Here is a 15773-nt window from a genome sequence, read left to right as displayed (position 1 = left end):
AACTATTGACTCAATGTGAAATTACCTAAGACATCAGGTGGTTTAATCAACATCAACTGCATTCCTTCGCTCCTCAAAATCGCCAAAGATTCCAACAGCTGATCAAATAGTTATCTTTTACAAGATAAGTTAGCAGAACTGTATAAATTCTTTTACAGGACCAAAAAAAAGAGGAACTGTGACATTGTGGATGTACAAACGACTGCATATGCGCATCTTACCTCTCATTGCCAATTCCTTTATTGGATTCTGCTCCATAACCTTCAGCGTCTAGAATGTGAATCTATTGTCTTCTTTTTAGCAAGTTCTGGCGCAGCAAAATCTCCTTCACCATGTATAGCTTCACTACTTTGAAGCAAAAACTTCCAATTCTTAAGCTTCAAAATTTGGACAGATGGAGACCCAACTTGTGGCTTCCCATAATCTGGAAGTAAAAGCCCCACAGCACAATGGAGCATACATTCTTTCTTGGCAGTAGTTATACAGAACAGCTCTTCATATTGAGATTGCGTTTTCATATTTCTTACTTTGTTTAATCTCAATAGCAAGGTGATTGACTATGTATCGTTGGCCTTAAGTGCTCTGTGCATCAAAACAAAGTTAATAAGTGAATTGAGAAATTGAACTAACCAAATGTACGGACATAAAACAGACCAAATAATTGTAGCCTCTTGGCCCTTCAGCCACTTGATCATGTATGCTGAGCTCTTGTAGGAATAAAACACTTAAAACAGTTCTCTCAGAGTTTACCTCGAAAAGTGTATCATCTGGAAAATATTTTTCTCATATCTGGATAATACTCAAATTGGGTCCAACACTTCACTCTTACATGTATCTTCGTTTTTCTCAACTCTCAAGTCTACAGCAATAACTAGATAGCTTCTATACATTTCCTCTACTACATTTCCACAAAAGCTACCGATAAGCACACAAAAGATAAAATTTCTGCTCCTATATTCACCATATACTACCACCGGTATGCTAGAAGTGAAACACCCAGGATAATATTGAGTACACAACCTATTTACCAAAGTGTGGAGTTTCTTACTTACATAGTTCAATTGCATCATCATTTCTTTTCAGGCACTGCTCATACAAGGAGTGGTACTTTGCTGGGATATAATCCTTGAATCTGTGAACAACGACATCAAGTATTGAGAACCAGGGATGTTAAGGTAGACAGGATACAGACTTTACACATATATAGTAATTGCCGCGGAAGGAAGTTCCTTGATAAGAAAGATGATGGAATGAAACGCAAAATATCACGTAGGCTCTCTCTCTCTCTCTCTCATTTTTATTTCCTCAAGCAAGTTGTAAAGGAGCTAATTAGTGAAGATTCATGAGCTCAATTAAAAAAAACAAGGGTAAAGCCATTGACTTCAATATCAATTCAAATCTCTTAAATTTTACGGAATTTTTTTCCACAGTAGTTCATTAGGAATTGGTGCTTTCCGATGCATTGGACTATGAATGAAGGAAGCATAATATGCACAGAAATTGATTTGGGTCTCTAGGCCTGCCCTCTCTTATGCTTTTCGGCTTTGATTTGGGGGCTTGGTTCCATAAAAAAAAAGTTCCTTAAGCTCCTCGGTTCTTGGAAGTATAGGGGGCCACTGTTTCAATGGTATTCTGAGAGCAGCCACTTTGTGCATATATTACCAGAGGTTAGATCTGTCTCCAATCATCTGCTGCCCATACTTCCAATGATTGGGGACTAGGTGGTGTATTTCATTAGGAACCCCACACAATTTAATAAAACCACCACAACAACAAAACTACTAACCATAAAAGAAACCGCATGAAAACCAAATAATTCATGTATAAAGATGATTTTTAGACCTTACAAAACTGTTACTCGCAGTGTACAAAGCACTCTTACCTTTGAAGAAGAGGAAGCCTATCTGGAGAAGAGAAAATTCTCACAATGGATTCTAAAGCTTGACCTATCTTCATGGTCTTAGACTTGAGTGCCTTCATACAAGCCACAAACTGTTCATACTCTGAATCTGTAAGCTTCTCTTTGACCTGTAAAGCTCAAGTTTCAATCATAACCTAAGTCAAATAGCCTGACCTTTAAGATAAGTAAAGTTAAATTTACAGATGAAAATGGTCGCTTTAGAGTATCCATCAGCGCCATTCAATCATCTACTGTGTGGGAAATCAAGACCGTGCCACAATGATAACAGGAATCGAATATCAAATGGGCGGAGAAGAGGTAAAGGATCAAATCAGATATTGACCAAAAGAAGCTAGTTTGAATACCTAACCTGTATCAAAAAAGCTGATCCTTTTCTTTCTTCATCACCACAAGGCACAGGACTTGGCATAACAACCTCGTCTTTCTGACTCCTTTGTGCAATTAACTCTTCTCTAAGCAGCGCTGCTGAACTAATTTGAGCACTTTGGAAGCTTCTATAATCAGAGACTTCCACTTTCTCATGCTTTACCAGATCGATTATGGAAGAACTATTGTTCTGTTGTTTTCCCCTACTAATAGATGAAGACTCTTGAGGATCCTCAATAAGTTGAGTTAGGTTTTCAATTTTAGGCTTCTTCAAAGAACACCGAGCAATCAGTTTTCCCTTTGTTTCTTCCTCCACCGAAGAGTTAGTGGTGAAATCTTTTTCGTGATTTATGTGGTGTATATTTTTCCTCTTAGGAATCAACAAAATTTTCTCATTGCAGAAAAGACCAATTGAAGATTTAACGGTTAAACTCTGGTCTTTCTTGTAAGAAGACAGAGTTGAACGATTAGCAGGAAGAATTCCTTCCCAAAGGCTTGAATTGTCTCCAACCTCAGACATAGAAGATGGCAACTTAACATAGCGATTTGAGGTCTGCATAAAATTATCAGAAAGAAAGAGGAAATGTTGAGAATAAACATAAATTCCGTTTAACTTTGCACTCAAAAAAAATGCCAAGATGTACCAATGGAGCAATAAATTTTTCGAGCCGAAGTTTGTCCAGAGACTGGGCAGTTTTCAATCTATTTGCATTTCCTGCAGCAGGAATAAGAAAAGGATTAGACATAGCATATTAACCACCATTTTTATTGTGTGAACTAAGAATAAGTACAAGACTCTGACTAGAATTAGGAACTCGAGGACCGTGTTTGGCCCCCAAATTGAATCAGGTAACTAGAGTAATATAGCCTCTAAGTCACCAGACAAGCACACCTACATTACACACTCTAGGGCACCAAAGCAAGTTCTTTTCAAGATCTCAACAAATAATACAATCAGAAAGCAAATTGGTTTCCCCATTCTCAACCCGTCTTTGCAAAATCGAGGAAGAACAACAAGCATAGGAGGAATGGTGGTTAACTCTTTGGCTGAAGTATAATCCTTAAAGTTGTATTTGGGTAAGGTAAAGGAAAGGGAATTGGAAAAATGTTCGAAGGATCTAGCCGTTGTGAGCAGTTATATCCTCGACTTTCATATTTCCTTTTCCTTCTCCTTACCCAAATCCATGATACAAATAAAAACTCAGGGAACTGTATTTGAAGAGGAGACCAGTACAATGCACTTCTCTAAGTTCCATGGATCAGGATTTGAAAGTGCAAGCTGGTGCCAAATTCTGCAACGGGACTCTGACTCTAGGAAACAATATACTACCATTGCTTTCTGAATATGTATTTGCAAGCCACAGAGTTGATCTAAATTTGATCTTTGGGGCACCACAAGATTTTGAGTTTACAAACATCCTTGCATCGTATTTCATGTATCGTTACTAACCATACAGCACTTAACAAGATTAATCATCCGCAAACCACCCCCCACCCCCAAAAAAAAAAAAAAATTCTCAACCTGTACTCTATCTTTTGCTCCTCATGGTTGTCATCTTTAACCAGAAAAGCAGGCAAACAAATTTAAGGCCCACAAAATTCACAATACCTAAGGAAAATCCAAAACACGCCATAGCCAATTTACTTACAAAGGAGCTAGTGAATTTACTTCTAATTAAAACCAGGAACTAACATATTTCCCAGTTTATCATGAAAATTCATGAACCAAAGAAAACAGAAATGTTATGCCAGAAACATGAATTAGTAAAATTGGTTATAGTTTAGCTTAAAGATACTTAACCATGATCTTCACTTCCTGTTAGTTCCAGCTTCGTTGGACCACGAGTTGCTCCATCTCGGAAAAAACGCGTCAATGTGAAAACTACTTCCCCAAATTTGGAGTAACCCTGCATGGATAACACCGCTGTGATATGTAAGTTCTAAGCAATTAGCTTCTCAACCAGAAACTCAATCTAACCAAAATGCACCTTGATATGAGGTTGTATCCAAAGTGATATCTGGGACTGACGACTTGGATATGCAAATCTGTTTACAACACAAAGAGGTGAAAGAAAGACTGATTAGTGTAATGCACGACATTATGAAGTCTAATGCAATAAAATGTAGCACATCTAGCAAGTTTAATTAGAGGAATGGTGATAATCATAGAACCAGCAACCAGTACAATTGTTATAAACAAAAGCAAAGAATCCAAGTGATCATTCATCTTCGCAAATTCTGTCAGCCCCTGTAGTAAAATTTTTATAAAACTTAAACGATTTAACAATTTTGTAGTTCTATAGCTCAATAATGGTCTGCATCCCAATAGTCACCATTCAAAACTTGCAGTACGTGATGCGATATGCAATGGTGATAGTTCGAACTAAAATCCATCCACAAGAATTCATTTCATGAACGGCTAAATTTAGGCAACCATTCGACTCCAAAAAAAGGTTTCAAAGTTGTGCCTTGGCCTAACTTCAAGAACCATAGAAATAGAATTATTCATTTGAAGCTAATGAAAGATTAACACAAGACTTCAATATGATGCTCGCAGGGGTTTGAATTTTTGTGAACATCAATAAAAATATTGAAGTTTATGGAAGCTTAAATGATTAAATCCATGATTTCAAGTTAGGTGGACAATGAGTAGTGAATAGCTTAAGTCTATACGGTCGCTCAAATATAAGAAACATGAACAGTTGCTAAGGAGTGCTGCTACAGGTACAGAAAATTGGGGACCGAATCCGGACCGACGGCCGCCGGCGAGCCATCTCCGGCCACCGGACGGCCGATCCGAGCCGTCCAAAAATTCTAAAAAAAAAAACCGAGGGGCCCCTCGCGGGAATCAACGTCATCCGAGGTGTGTAGGGTGCTTGATCGGAGCACCCCTTTTCGTGTGTATATGTATTATTATACATATACACACGAAAAGGGGTGCTCCGATCAAGCACCCTACACACCTCGGATGACGTTGATTCCCGCGAGGGGCCCCTCGGTTTTTTTTTTTAGAATTTTTGGACGGCTCGGATCGGCCGTCCGGTGGCCGGAGATGGCTCGCCGGCGGCCGTCGGTCCGGATTCGGTCCCCAATTTTCTGTACCTCTATCATTTTTGGTTGCTAAGCAAGGGTGTTCCGATAATACATTCAGGCTCCCAACATTTTGTTTCAGAAAAATAACAAGAAACAAATAAAATACTTATTAGCACTAAAAAAATCAATTGGCAGAAAAAAATAAACTGTTATATTACAATGCAGTTGCAAGTTTTTGCTATTAACTTAACAACCTTTCATCACAAAAGATAATTGCACCATAATCATGGCGATGCCGAATCACACGACCTACAGCCTGATTCACAGCCCGTGAAGCTTGTTGACTGTACCACTCTTCTCCAGTCAGAACCTGCAACTTAAAGTTGTATAAGTACAGCACCAAAAAAATAACACAAAAAAATTCTAATAAAATGCAACTACATACAACAAGCTTGAGAGAGGTAGTAGGTAGCAACCTCATCCCAACTGTTCGGGGAGGGGCTGATTCTCGTGATTCCACTTTTTTCACCATACATAAAGCAATTGTAAACTTGTAACAAGAAAGGGAGATTACTCAAGATCAAAAGTCCAGTATCATATCTGGTGGTATAAGAATACCTTGGATCCTATCTGATTTGACTGTGTATGTTGATCCAAGTACTCTCGTTTTAAGCGGACCTGCCCGGCATAATATAAAAAACGCAACATTCATATAACAAAATGGTGACATGACATAATTTCTGAGTAATGAGTACAAAATGCAATATCTCTAGAACGATTGAGAGAACAAAAAGGTTTCTAAGACATGCCAAAAGAAAAAACAAAAACCAAGAAATACATATTTGCTTTTCTGTTTCTGTTTCTGTCCCAGTCCAAGAGTAACATAGTCAGAGACATGAAAATTAGGACGAAGAAAACTAAATAATACATGATGACAGTTCAAAGACAACGACTTATAATTAGACAGTTCATAGCCACAACATGGAAAAGAAAAAGAACGAAAGTTATTACTGGAACTTAGATTGGGCACGGTATCATATTGAGGACAACTAATCCAAGATATGGCCTTCAGTTACCAAAGTAACTAAAAATGACTCCTGGGGTATCCCAGACCATCCACTGTTAAGGAATTCACAATAATGTACTAACAAGTTAATAATAAAGTATGGATCATTAACAGCTCAGTTTTAGGCCGCATCAAGATAACAAATCCCTGGCGCACAGAAACTTTGAGAACGTATCTCGTGCCTGAAAAAGTGGGGTATGCTTCCTCTATGGAAAGCCAAAAGATACAGGAATCAGATACCTTGGACAATAACAGAAGCTTTCCAAGCAAGTTTTTTCTTTTTCCGAACGCTAAACATATCTCAGAATATTTACACAAATGAAACTCAAATGGAAGAAAATCAACATGGAAAATGTTCTAGATGATCGAACCTTTGGATCAGTCCTCGGGGCAAATGGCATACCAGTGACCACCACAGCTCTCCCAGCATGGTCTGCAAAATCTAACCCTTCACTAACCTATTAAATCAAAGCCGTTTAACCGTGAGGAAAAAATGGAACTTCTGACGCATAGTCCACCCGAAGGCATAATATGCAGGAAAAAACTTCAATCTTTTAAAGGGCTAAAACAAACATCTTTAAAAAGGTAGCACACTAAAAGACAAAAATAGTAGTATTAGACCTGTGCCAATGTGAACAAAGTTTCAAGGATGCCAAACTTGTCATCAATTACCCATATTCACAGCCTTACTGTGTGTGATGCTCATGGAACTCTGCCGACTTTGGTGCTGAGGAAACTTTTCATCTCACAACCAATAACATTTATTTTCCTGCTTTCGAATACAATAACTATGGTATCTAAGATTAGCACATGGAAAATTTTCCAACACTTTCTACTGCATCAACTGGGTATTTCAAGAAATAACCAGTTAACCACTCACTGTACTCCATGTACAAGAAATTAGTTTCTATGGGATCCATTTTAACATGTTCCAAGCATGTCAGTTGACCTGGGAGCAACCCTATGAGTAGTAGAAAATTGTGCAGTCAGGAGCTAACATAGTTTGAGGGCATCTATCAAGCAGAGGCGAGTTTTCATTAACCTGAGTACTCATTGCAAGAGCCAGGTATCACTAGGAACCAGGCTAGGTTCTAGAACATACTTAGGTCAAGACATTGCATCACGGTACAGTTGTCAGTAAATGAGAGGCATTTACAAAGCTTCAAGTATGGTAGATATAATGAGGTCCAACAATGTGATACAGAGAACAAATTCAAGACTACACACTGAACTACGAATGTAGTTAACACCATCACTGGGGCTTTCCAGCTCCCTAAAATTTGAATCCCAAACTGTTCAGAGGAAGTGATAATTTGTTCAGATTAAAATCCGGAAATCAGTCCAACAACCACCTAAGGAAACTGGGGAAACAGTTCAGTTAATCTAATAATATCATCTCTTCAATTTGGCCACCAAACTTACTGGGTGAAGTAATGAGTCTCGATTAGTTCATGCACCACTAGTTACAATCATAATAACAAGAATCTGGCAAGGTGGATGATAACAGGGCTAGCTGCTTTCCTTCAGATCAGTTGTTCAACTCAGCTTGTGTACATATATTACAAGCTTCAGAAGGCTCTTTTACCAAAAATACTATGCGCACATGATCTGTGCACAGATGAACTCATCTCGGGGACCCACAGAAATGATCCCAGCCGTTCAGTTTTGCTAAAACCAAATTTTTTGAGGGTTCCAGTAAAAATAAGCTCAATAGGATGTTGGTAAGGGCATTACTTAAAAATTGAATGAATTCATCAAATCCTTACAGATATTCAATTGAGCTGTTTTTTGCAGGGACACATAAAAAAAGACTTAAACAAAAAGAATGGATCGAATTATTTGGGTGAGGCCCCAAGGTGGAGCCCGCACATCATCTGTGCACAGATCATGTGTGCGCATAGTCGGTCTACCTTTCAACAATCAGTCTTAAAATGCTTTGAAAGCAACCAAAAACTATTTTATATTGTTATGAAAGCAGAAACAAGTTTTCCACAACATAACAAGGTGTTCTTTAAATTTCAGGATGAAACCACACCTTGCCTCGACAAACCGCAAAGAAGACTGCACCAGAAGTTGATGAGTCCTTCAACTTAGTCATAAAGTCCTGCCGAAAAACAAATGAACATGAAATATCTGAGGTGAAGACAGAATTCAAAGATAAAATTAGAAGAATGTTGAGGATGTAGCTTAAGTTACTTACATCAATTGCCAAGGGGAAAAGCGATGATTGCCTAGGTTCTACAACAGGCTGCTTATATTTGCAAATTCTCTCCCAGACTGTGCTCGAATTTGTTAAGTTAGTAGGATTCTGGAGAATTGGGGAGATAGTTCATCAAAGCAGAAGGCAAACCAATTTCAATTGTACATTAGGTGTGCTAGAAACCTTACCATATTCTTCCAGCATCCGATACATTGGTCCATAAGATAGTAAGATGGAAAAAACACTAGCAGGCCATCCGGTACAATGCGAGCAAAATTGACTGCAGGGTCAAAACGAAGGACCATACACTACATTAACTAGTTAGCCACTGACTTCACGTACAAGACTATATTAAACAGAGCTTGATATAGTTTTCGCTTAGCAATGTCCATGGCATATTTATGAAGGGGAATGATGAGGTAAGCTTTCCTTCCATCAGTAAAAAAGTAAGGTTCCACAAGGCCATTTTCCATCACAATTATCATGGTGCAGGGAGTTCAAAATTCGTACTATTCGATACATGCTTATCATTACCTGGAATTATCAGTCTTAACAAGTAATGCATGCTTATCATTATTCATCACATAGAACTGTCATTCTCAATATCTATAACATACCAATAGCATTCCCAAGCTCCAGTTTGTATTCTACCAAATCGCGGCTCCGATATGAGGAGTTAAAAGCATAGCCAGATGGACCAGATGGTACAACACCAACCCAAATCTGGTTTGCTGATATAACATGAGGGTTCTCCAAACGAATAGGAAATTCTCTGATATGGCAATCAAAGATATGATAAATTTATGAGTTTTTATCAGCTTTGTAAGTCGTGAACAACCAAGTGAGAAAAATGAAAAATATGCCTAATTAAAACGACTTACAATTTAAACTCATGAGCAAATGAATCCATTGGAGATAATGTGCCCGATGTCAAAATGATTGATCCAACACCCAACTGAGAGAATGAATCCATGGCAAGTCCTGGATTAAAACACCACCAACTGAGTGTCCTAGATGCCTTTCCTGCAGCATAATGTCAATGATAAATATGTAAGTGAAATGCTCAAGGAATGCATGTCTACAGGGCTAGTCCATTGCAGAATTTATTGCCATGCTATAAGGAAACAAAAGACATTCAAATAACATAATTCAACATAACTCAACACCAGGATTTTGTATATCAAAGATCTCACCAAAACCCATTAGAGGAACGTCGCGAAACTAAGTACGTAATCTTACTCACCCAAAATACTGTGTACAATCTTATGAAGCCTATATGGTACACATATATACGTGTACAATGATATACAAATACACATACATATGCGTATGTACATTGAGAGCTTATTGGAACTCGGAATCATCCAAAAAGAAGACGAAAAATAAGATCAACAGATATTGTGGAAGATGATCATACAGGTGTACAAATCCAGGTTCAATCAAAGAGTCCCAATATTTTTAAGAGACATTCATTCAGTAACCCATGAAGCTTGAAAATATTTGCTTGTTACTATTCTAATTCTTCAACATAGACACAACATTTTGTTTGCTTCAGAAAAGTCCTTTCTTAAACCTGGTTTCCTGTTCAAACAATCCAAAAACCCATACGTTGCAGAAATTATGCGACAGACTGATAATTCAAGGAAAAGAAAATAAAGAATGTACAAAACAGAGAAAAAGGATCTTCAAAATACACACCAAGCTAGCAAATGAAGTTCAGACTCAAATCTTAGTTTAAAAAAATCTTGCTACCACCTTTAAAAGCAGCTGTATCACTTGCCTCAACTTCCTGAACGTGAAACTTCAGGAAACAAAAAAGGAGATTCAAGTCAGACAATAGCGCAAGTACCAAAACAACGAAGAATCACTATGGAACAAGTCCATCTTTTTAGAATAATGTAATAGTTCCTACCCAAGTAGACAACTGGTTAAAGCCAAAATAATATCCGAACTTACACGATAATATCCAGCATGAGATGTACTGCCATCTCTGAAGATTAACTTTAGAATGTCACCCATACTTTCCAACCTGCATACAATTCCCTTCATCTTGCGTGGCCCTTCATTATCAGCGACATTTGCACCTATACGACAAAGGAATCCAGGTCTAAATAACTAAAAAAATATAACAAGGACTAAGACATGAAAAACCAAAACTACTCAATATCTGTTCTTAATATGATCATGTCTGAGTTCAGAAAAAATAAAATGACCGTGTCCAACTGACATTGATCAAACAAGCAAACAAGTTGGAAGAATGAATCCTTATTTTGATTATATCCCACCTAACGAAACAATATCTCCCCCACATAAAACGACGTCATCACAATTACCCTGGACGGTGGTGAGACCCTAGTGTCAAAGCGATGATAGTTTGCAGCTTACCTTCCTCAAGAAGAAGAGCTGCTTCTTCAATTGTTCCAATCAGCATTGTGGCAGTTTTATATGTGATATTCAGATCAGCAAGTAGTTCATAAATGTAAGGCCCTGGCTTTGTAAATCCTAAATCTTTGGATTCAATAGGGACTTCAGCAATCCTCTTCTCAAGCTTTAGAAGAAGTGCTGCAAGGAATTCAAGATTAATGCCTGATACTGAAAACCTACCAATTTATAAAAACATGGTGTAAGCAGCAAAAATACTAAGCTATGAGCAAGTTCGTGATGAAACACACTATCCAGAAAACAAGGTACGTCAGATTCAAGATAACTTAGGTAAAGGCTATTTTCTGAAATAGCCAAGCAACCGGAAGAAATACCTATAAAACTGTTTTGGTTTATTAAGCGGTTAGACATCTTACTATATGCAAATGAAGCTAAATACACTTCCAAAAAGGATGCGTGTACAAGTGAGGAGCTAGCCACTGCAATAAGAGGGAACACACAATGGCCTAGAATAAACTCTCTCAACCTGAGAACCTAGCTAAAATAACCACATCTATTACAACAAGAGACGAAGCTGATAAAAATAAAAAAACAAAAAAACAAGAGAGGCAGAAATGCTACTAGCACAGTAAACATATGCACCTTGAAAGTAGAGAATGAATGGATAATTTTATGCAATTTGTTCGTTCAACCAATTTCATTTACCTCTAAGAATAGCAAAATCATCTGGATTGCATGATTTGTCATTTGATTTATCCCTCCTTGCTATGGCAAGATCTATACAATTTTTGGCTTCAGAAATGCAGGCCGTTAGAATCCATGAAGACAGGTCAAAGGACGCAGCATCCGCACATAAGCTTTCCTGCATTTCATTGGACATTTTTCTTTCTTCAGTTGCTAAGGTTTCAAAGCATATATACAAGCTATACAACTACCAAGATTTACAGCAAATAGTTGAGTTCACATGCATAGATAACATATATTACAAGAGTAAAGAAGCAGAAAAATACCAACATAAAGAAGGCGCAGTACCAGGAGATCTCAAAAGTAGTCATTTCCGCTTACCAAGTTGTGAGCTTCATCAAAAATCAGTATGCTGTCATTCCATCTAACTGAGAGAGATTTCCTGTTTCCGCGTTCTATAAGATAGTTATATGGTGCAAACATGATATCAGCAACTTTGTGGAGCTCTCGTGACACATAATATGGGCACCTACAAGAAATTGTTTATGTTAAATCGCAAGCAAACATGAACTGAACATTCACTATGTGCTTTTCAAAGACAAAAAAAGAAAAGAAAAGAAAACTTACGGTCCGCAGCTTTTTCCAATGTTGACCAGCTCTTCTATGTCTATAGGTTCATCTCCAAGATCGGGATTTTCTTTCATGAACTCTACAAAGAGAAGTGAGAAGGCATGGTGATATCAGAACAATTGATCTATTAAACATCAAAAGGAAGCAGAAGTTCTTTTAGAGTAGCACGTATCATAAATGGCGTTTTCATTGACAAGCAAGAGTCCGTAAATTTCCAACAAAAAAAGCTTCAAGAGTTTTAAGTCATAACGTTGTTTGATTCAGCTAGACAGGCCCATTATTTACTCCACTCTATCCTCTCAAATATGTTTTAAGTTAAACGCTCATAAAATTGTGATTACAGCTAAAGCAACATATCATACTGGAATATAGAAATAACAATCTGTAGTACATACCAAATTACCTGCTACACGAGGAAAATGGGAGCAATATCGCTTTGTGCGCTTTTTACAAAGAGAATGGCAGGCATTTGTCTGGGTCCTTCCACGGAGCAAACTCACTTCTTCATGAATGCATAACTGCTCACGAGATCCTAATACAACCATTTTGGGCCTGCATGTTGTCTATCATTATACCAGTTTACATTCACGCCAATGTCATAACCATTCAAAACACGTATGAATGACAAACTCCAATAAATTTCAAAGGTGTAAGTAACAAAAAAATCCTGCCAAAGCCATCAGTTGCATAGATAATTCTCTATGTGTTCAGTTAGACTAAGCCCCATATCTCTTATTTAGAGTAATTGTAAGAGGTATGGCATCTTAAAGTTTATGCATCGCCTTCATTAGGATCTGGGCCAAGCACATAATGCCTCCGTGTGAAGCAAAATCAATATCACAATTATACGCCTGCAGGGTGCCATCAATACTAGAACCAATATTTTTAGAAACTGGATCAAATAATAAAAATTCTCATAATAGATAATATCTCACAAATTATATTATTATCTATGTCGAAATTTTCAGGCATACCAAATTGCAACTAAAATTGTCCCAAGGTCGCTGGTACTGGAAAATAGTTGATGAAACAATACTGTTACTGATCAAATAAACAGTTGAATTAATGGATATGGTCAAAGTTCAAGCTGATAGAATGACAGTTTGCAAGACCAACCAGATCTATATAATCATGCACAAGGCTTCACCACACTCCTGCAATGGAGTTTGGTAATTGCATATCACATTGTTGAAATCCAAACTAGCAAAATGAATTGATTGGGTTGCATATATAAGTAGGCTTTAACTCCAAATCCATTTGCAGTAATGCACTGTGATAGAAAATGCATAAGACCCAGCAGCTCTTGTAGCTGTTTCAAATAGAGGGAACCAAACAAAAAAAAAAAACATGACCCTCCATTGGATGCGCCATAGGTATAGTAGTAAGGAAGAAAGCAAACAAAGACTCCATCAAAATGTTGAACTTCAAATTTGGAACATATTATGGTTTACACTTAAAATAAGATAGAGAGCAAACATATTACCAGTATAGGAAAAGGAAAAAGTTACTTCAGATCGTGACAAAGTCTGACCTATAATTTGTTCTTTTCAACTCTTGAATAACTTGCCGAAGCTGGCTATGTGTCCGTGAGGCGTATATTATTGTGGGTAGATTTGAAGGTTCAGACTGCGATAGTGGTCCATCAGAAAGTTTGCTTCCCATGTGACAACCACTTCTTTCACTCCTACAGGTAGAGAAGCCTCCCAAACTCTTCCTCCAAGCCAGTGTAGCACAAAGGAGACACAAGGTTTTTCCAGTTCCAGTTGGGCTCTCCAGTAATGCATTACTTTTCTGCCATGATTTACAGTGAGAACGATCAGAGAATAACACTAATGATGATACCATTGATCTAGGAAATTGACCACTGAAAGAGTCCCTGATATAAAGTTCAAGCATAACCAAAGGCCGACGCATGATTTGTACTCAACGGGGCCCGAAGCACACGTATTTCGCGTTAATAACAACAAATACAGTCCATAGTTTGTATCGCTACTAGTTATAGTTCTGATAAGGAGGCGAGATTGTGTGTATATACATAGCCGCCATTTTATTTTATACCCACGAGCAAAAAATGGTTGATAACATGGTATTTCAGGGGCTCTTTACACACATATTGGAATTTTGTGAATTCTCTTCTTTTCACCCAAGGGGCTTGCAGGGGCAATCCCATAGAACATAACCTTTAGAAAAAAGGAGATAGCAGTTGTTGAGAAACATACAAGTGTATATATATGTGTCAGATAGATCACAATTTACATTTCCGTATATTATCGAAAGGTTCCAAAACGCATGTAAACTCAACAGTCATAAAAATATTTTCGAGACTTCGGATTTTGGCAGGAGGAGTGACTTTGGAGTTTGGACACGTCTCTCTTCATTCTTAGAGTCAATTCCGCAAGTACGTCACAGTATTACGTATGCATAGAAGGTCCTAATAAGCACTAACAATAGGATAAATGCCTTGTGATGGACAGTGAAATGAGTAAACATATGATCAGTGCAGACCCTCTCAGTGCCCACATGGTCAAGCAAATTAGCGAACAAATTCATGTACGCATATAATCACGGAAAAACAAGATGGAGTTCAGTAGTAACGGAATAAAAAAACTTTTCTTAAGCATACTTCTTGAAGAGCTTGGATAACTTTTTCCATGTAAACGAGCTGGCAATCGTAGGCCTCGTACGGGAAATCCACATCGACTCCCCTGATCTTGTAAATCGGCATCTCTTCTCTCTCACTATTAGGTGGTTTGAGGGAGATGATTCTTCGGAGGGATGAGCACTTGTGGTTGTTCCTGGGAAAACCCTAGAACAGAACAGACGATGTTTTCCCGCCATTTATGATGAAGGCTGGAACTGAAAAAAAAAATCTACCATGGCAATGAATCCGGGTCGGTTACTGGGTCCGACAGTGCTTGTATTCGGGTACGGGCTGATTTATCTGACACACACACACACACACACACACACACATATATATATATATATATATATATATATATATTAATGATTACACTTGTAAAGGCAAGGTCCACTTGGCCCAAATTTTAATGATTTTCTTGTTCGTTTTGGTTCTCAAAATTTCTGCGCACAGTCTTTAATAGTACGGAGTATTTTTTTATCTATCTTTCATCACTCATTGTTCTAAAAAATCTCTTTCAAAATCTAACCCGAATAGAGTATTTTTAGTTGTGTTCTCTTAAATCTTACTATTACTATTTTAATCCAATATTAGTTTACGCTTTTACATTTTTTTTATTCCTTTTATCGAGGCGAACAAGATGATGTAAAAATTTGCCCATTTCTAATAAGAATTAAGAAATAAATAACCAAAAATATCACTCGATAATCGCCCAGAAAAATTATGCCAAACGGGGCAGAATTTAAATTCATTTGGTCATCCTATAAAATTTGTTCAAAGGAGCCAAAAAAAAAACTTCTAACAAATAGTTACTCCATTATTTGTTGGTCGGCAGTACTCGATGCGAATT

At 37.6% G+C, this 15773-nt stretch overlaps 2 protein-coding genes and 1 non-coding gene across 3 annotated transcripts; 1 reads left to right on the top strand and 2 right to left on the bottom strand.

Moving 5' to 3' along the window:
- Nucleotides 1-38: 38 nt before the first annotated feature.
- On the bottom strand, nt 39-2861 carry LOC131335499 (regulator of telomere elongation helicase 1 homolog). The gene is made up of 4 exons (XM_058370877.1): nt 2271-2861; nt 1883-2028; nt 1049-1132; nt 39-582 (listed from the first exon to the last, which is right to left on the bottom strand). The coding sequence occupies exons 1-4, from the start codon at nt 2844-2846 to the stop codon at nt 558-560; spliced, it is 831 nt and encodes a 276-aa protein (XP_058226860.1). The 5' UTR covers nt 2847-2861; the 3' UTR covers nt 39-557.
- LOC131299295 (small nucleolar RNA snoR100) lies at nt 1472-1576 on the top strand. The gene has a single exon (XR_009190680.1). It is a non-coding gene; the product is annotated as a small nucleolar RNA snoR100 (small nucleolar RNA).
- Nucleotides 2854-15141, bottom strand: LOC131335496 (regulator of telomere elongation helicase 1 homolog). Its single transcript, XM_058370873.1, has 20 exons — nt 14906-15141; nt 13814-14073; nt 12686-12834; nt 12280-12361; nt 12034-12181; nt 11674-11830; nt 10972-11148; nt 10543-10670; nt 10342-10387; nt 9468-9609; nt 9204-9358; nt 8775-8866; nt 8587-8694; nt 8422-8490; nt 6758-6844; nt 5939-5998; nt 5575-5690; nt 4276-4333; nt 4089-4194; nt 2854-3002 (listed from the first exon to the last, which is right to left on the bottom strand). Exons 1-20 carry the CDS (start codon nt 15005-15007, stop codon nt 2854-2856), a joined length of 2391 nt encoding a protein of 796 aa, XP_058226856.1. The 5' UTR covers nt 15008-15141.
- Between the last annotated feature and the right edge of the window lie 632 nt (nt 15142-15773).

Source organism: Rhododendron vialii, chromosome 8a (assembly GCF_030253575.1).
Source record: "Rhododendron vialii isolate Sample 1 chromosome 8a, ASM3025357v1".
NCBI classification, from domain to species: domain Eukaryota; kingdom Viridiplantae; phylum Streptophyta; class Magnoliopsida; order Ericales; family Ericaceae; genus Rhododendron; species Rhododendron vialii.
Note: the sequence above shows the minus strand (reverse complement) of the source record. Positions and strands in the feature narration are given on the sequence as shown.

Excerpts from the sequence above, each read along its gene's own strand:
- LOC131335496 (XM_058370873.1), bottom strand. The coding sequence starts at position 15,007 with ATGCCGATTTACAAGATCAGGGGAGTCGATGTGGATTTCCCGTACGAG. Across the intron at positions 8,867-9,203 it reads GGAGCTTGGGAATGCTATTG|TCAATTTTGCTCGCATTGTA; the intron begins GTATGTTATAGA and ends TTGACCCTGCAG. Across the intron at positions 5,999-6,757 it reads CCCCGAGGACTGATCCAAAG|GTCCGCTTAAAACGAGAGTA; the intron begins GTTCGATCATCT and ends TATGCCGGGCAG.
- LOC131335499 (XM_058370877.1), bottom strand. The coding sequence starts at position 2,846 with ATGCAGACCTCAAATCGCTATGTTAAGTTGCCATCTTCTATGTCTGAG. Across the intron at positions 2,029-2,270 it reads GATCAGCTTTTTTGATACAG|GTCAAAGAGAAGCTTACAGA; the intron begins GTTAGGTATTCA and ends TGAGCTTTACAG. Across the intron at positions 1,133-1,882 it reads AGGCTTCCTCTTCTTCAAAG|ATTCAAGGATTATATCCCAG; the intron begins GTAAGAGTGCTT and ends CGTTGTTCACAG.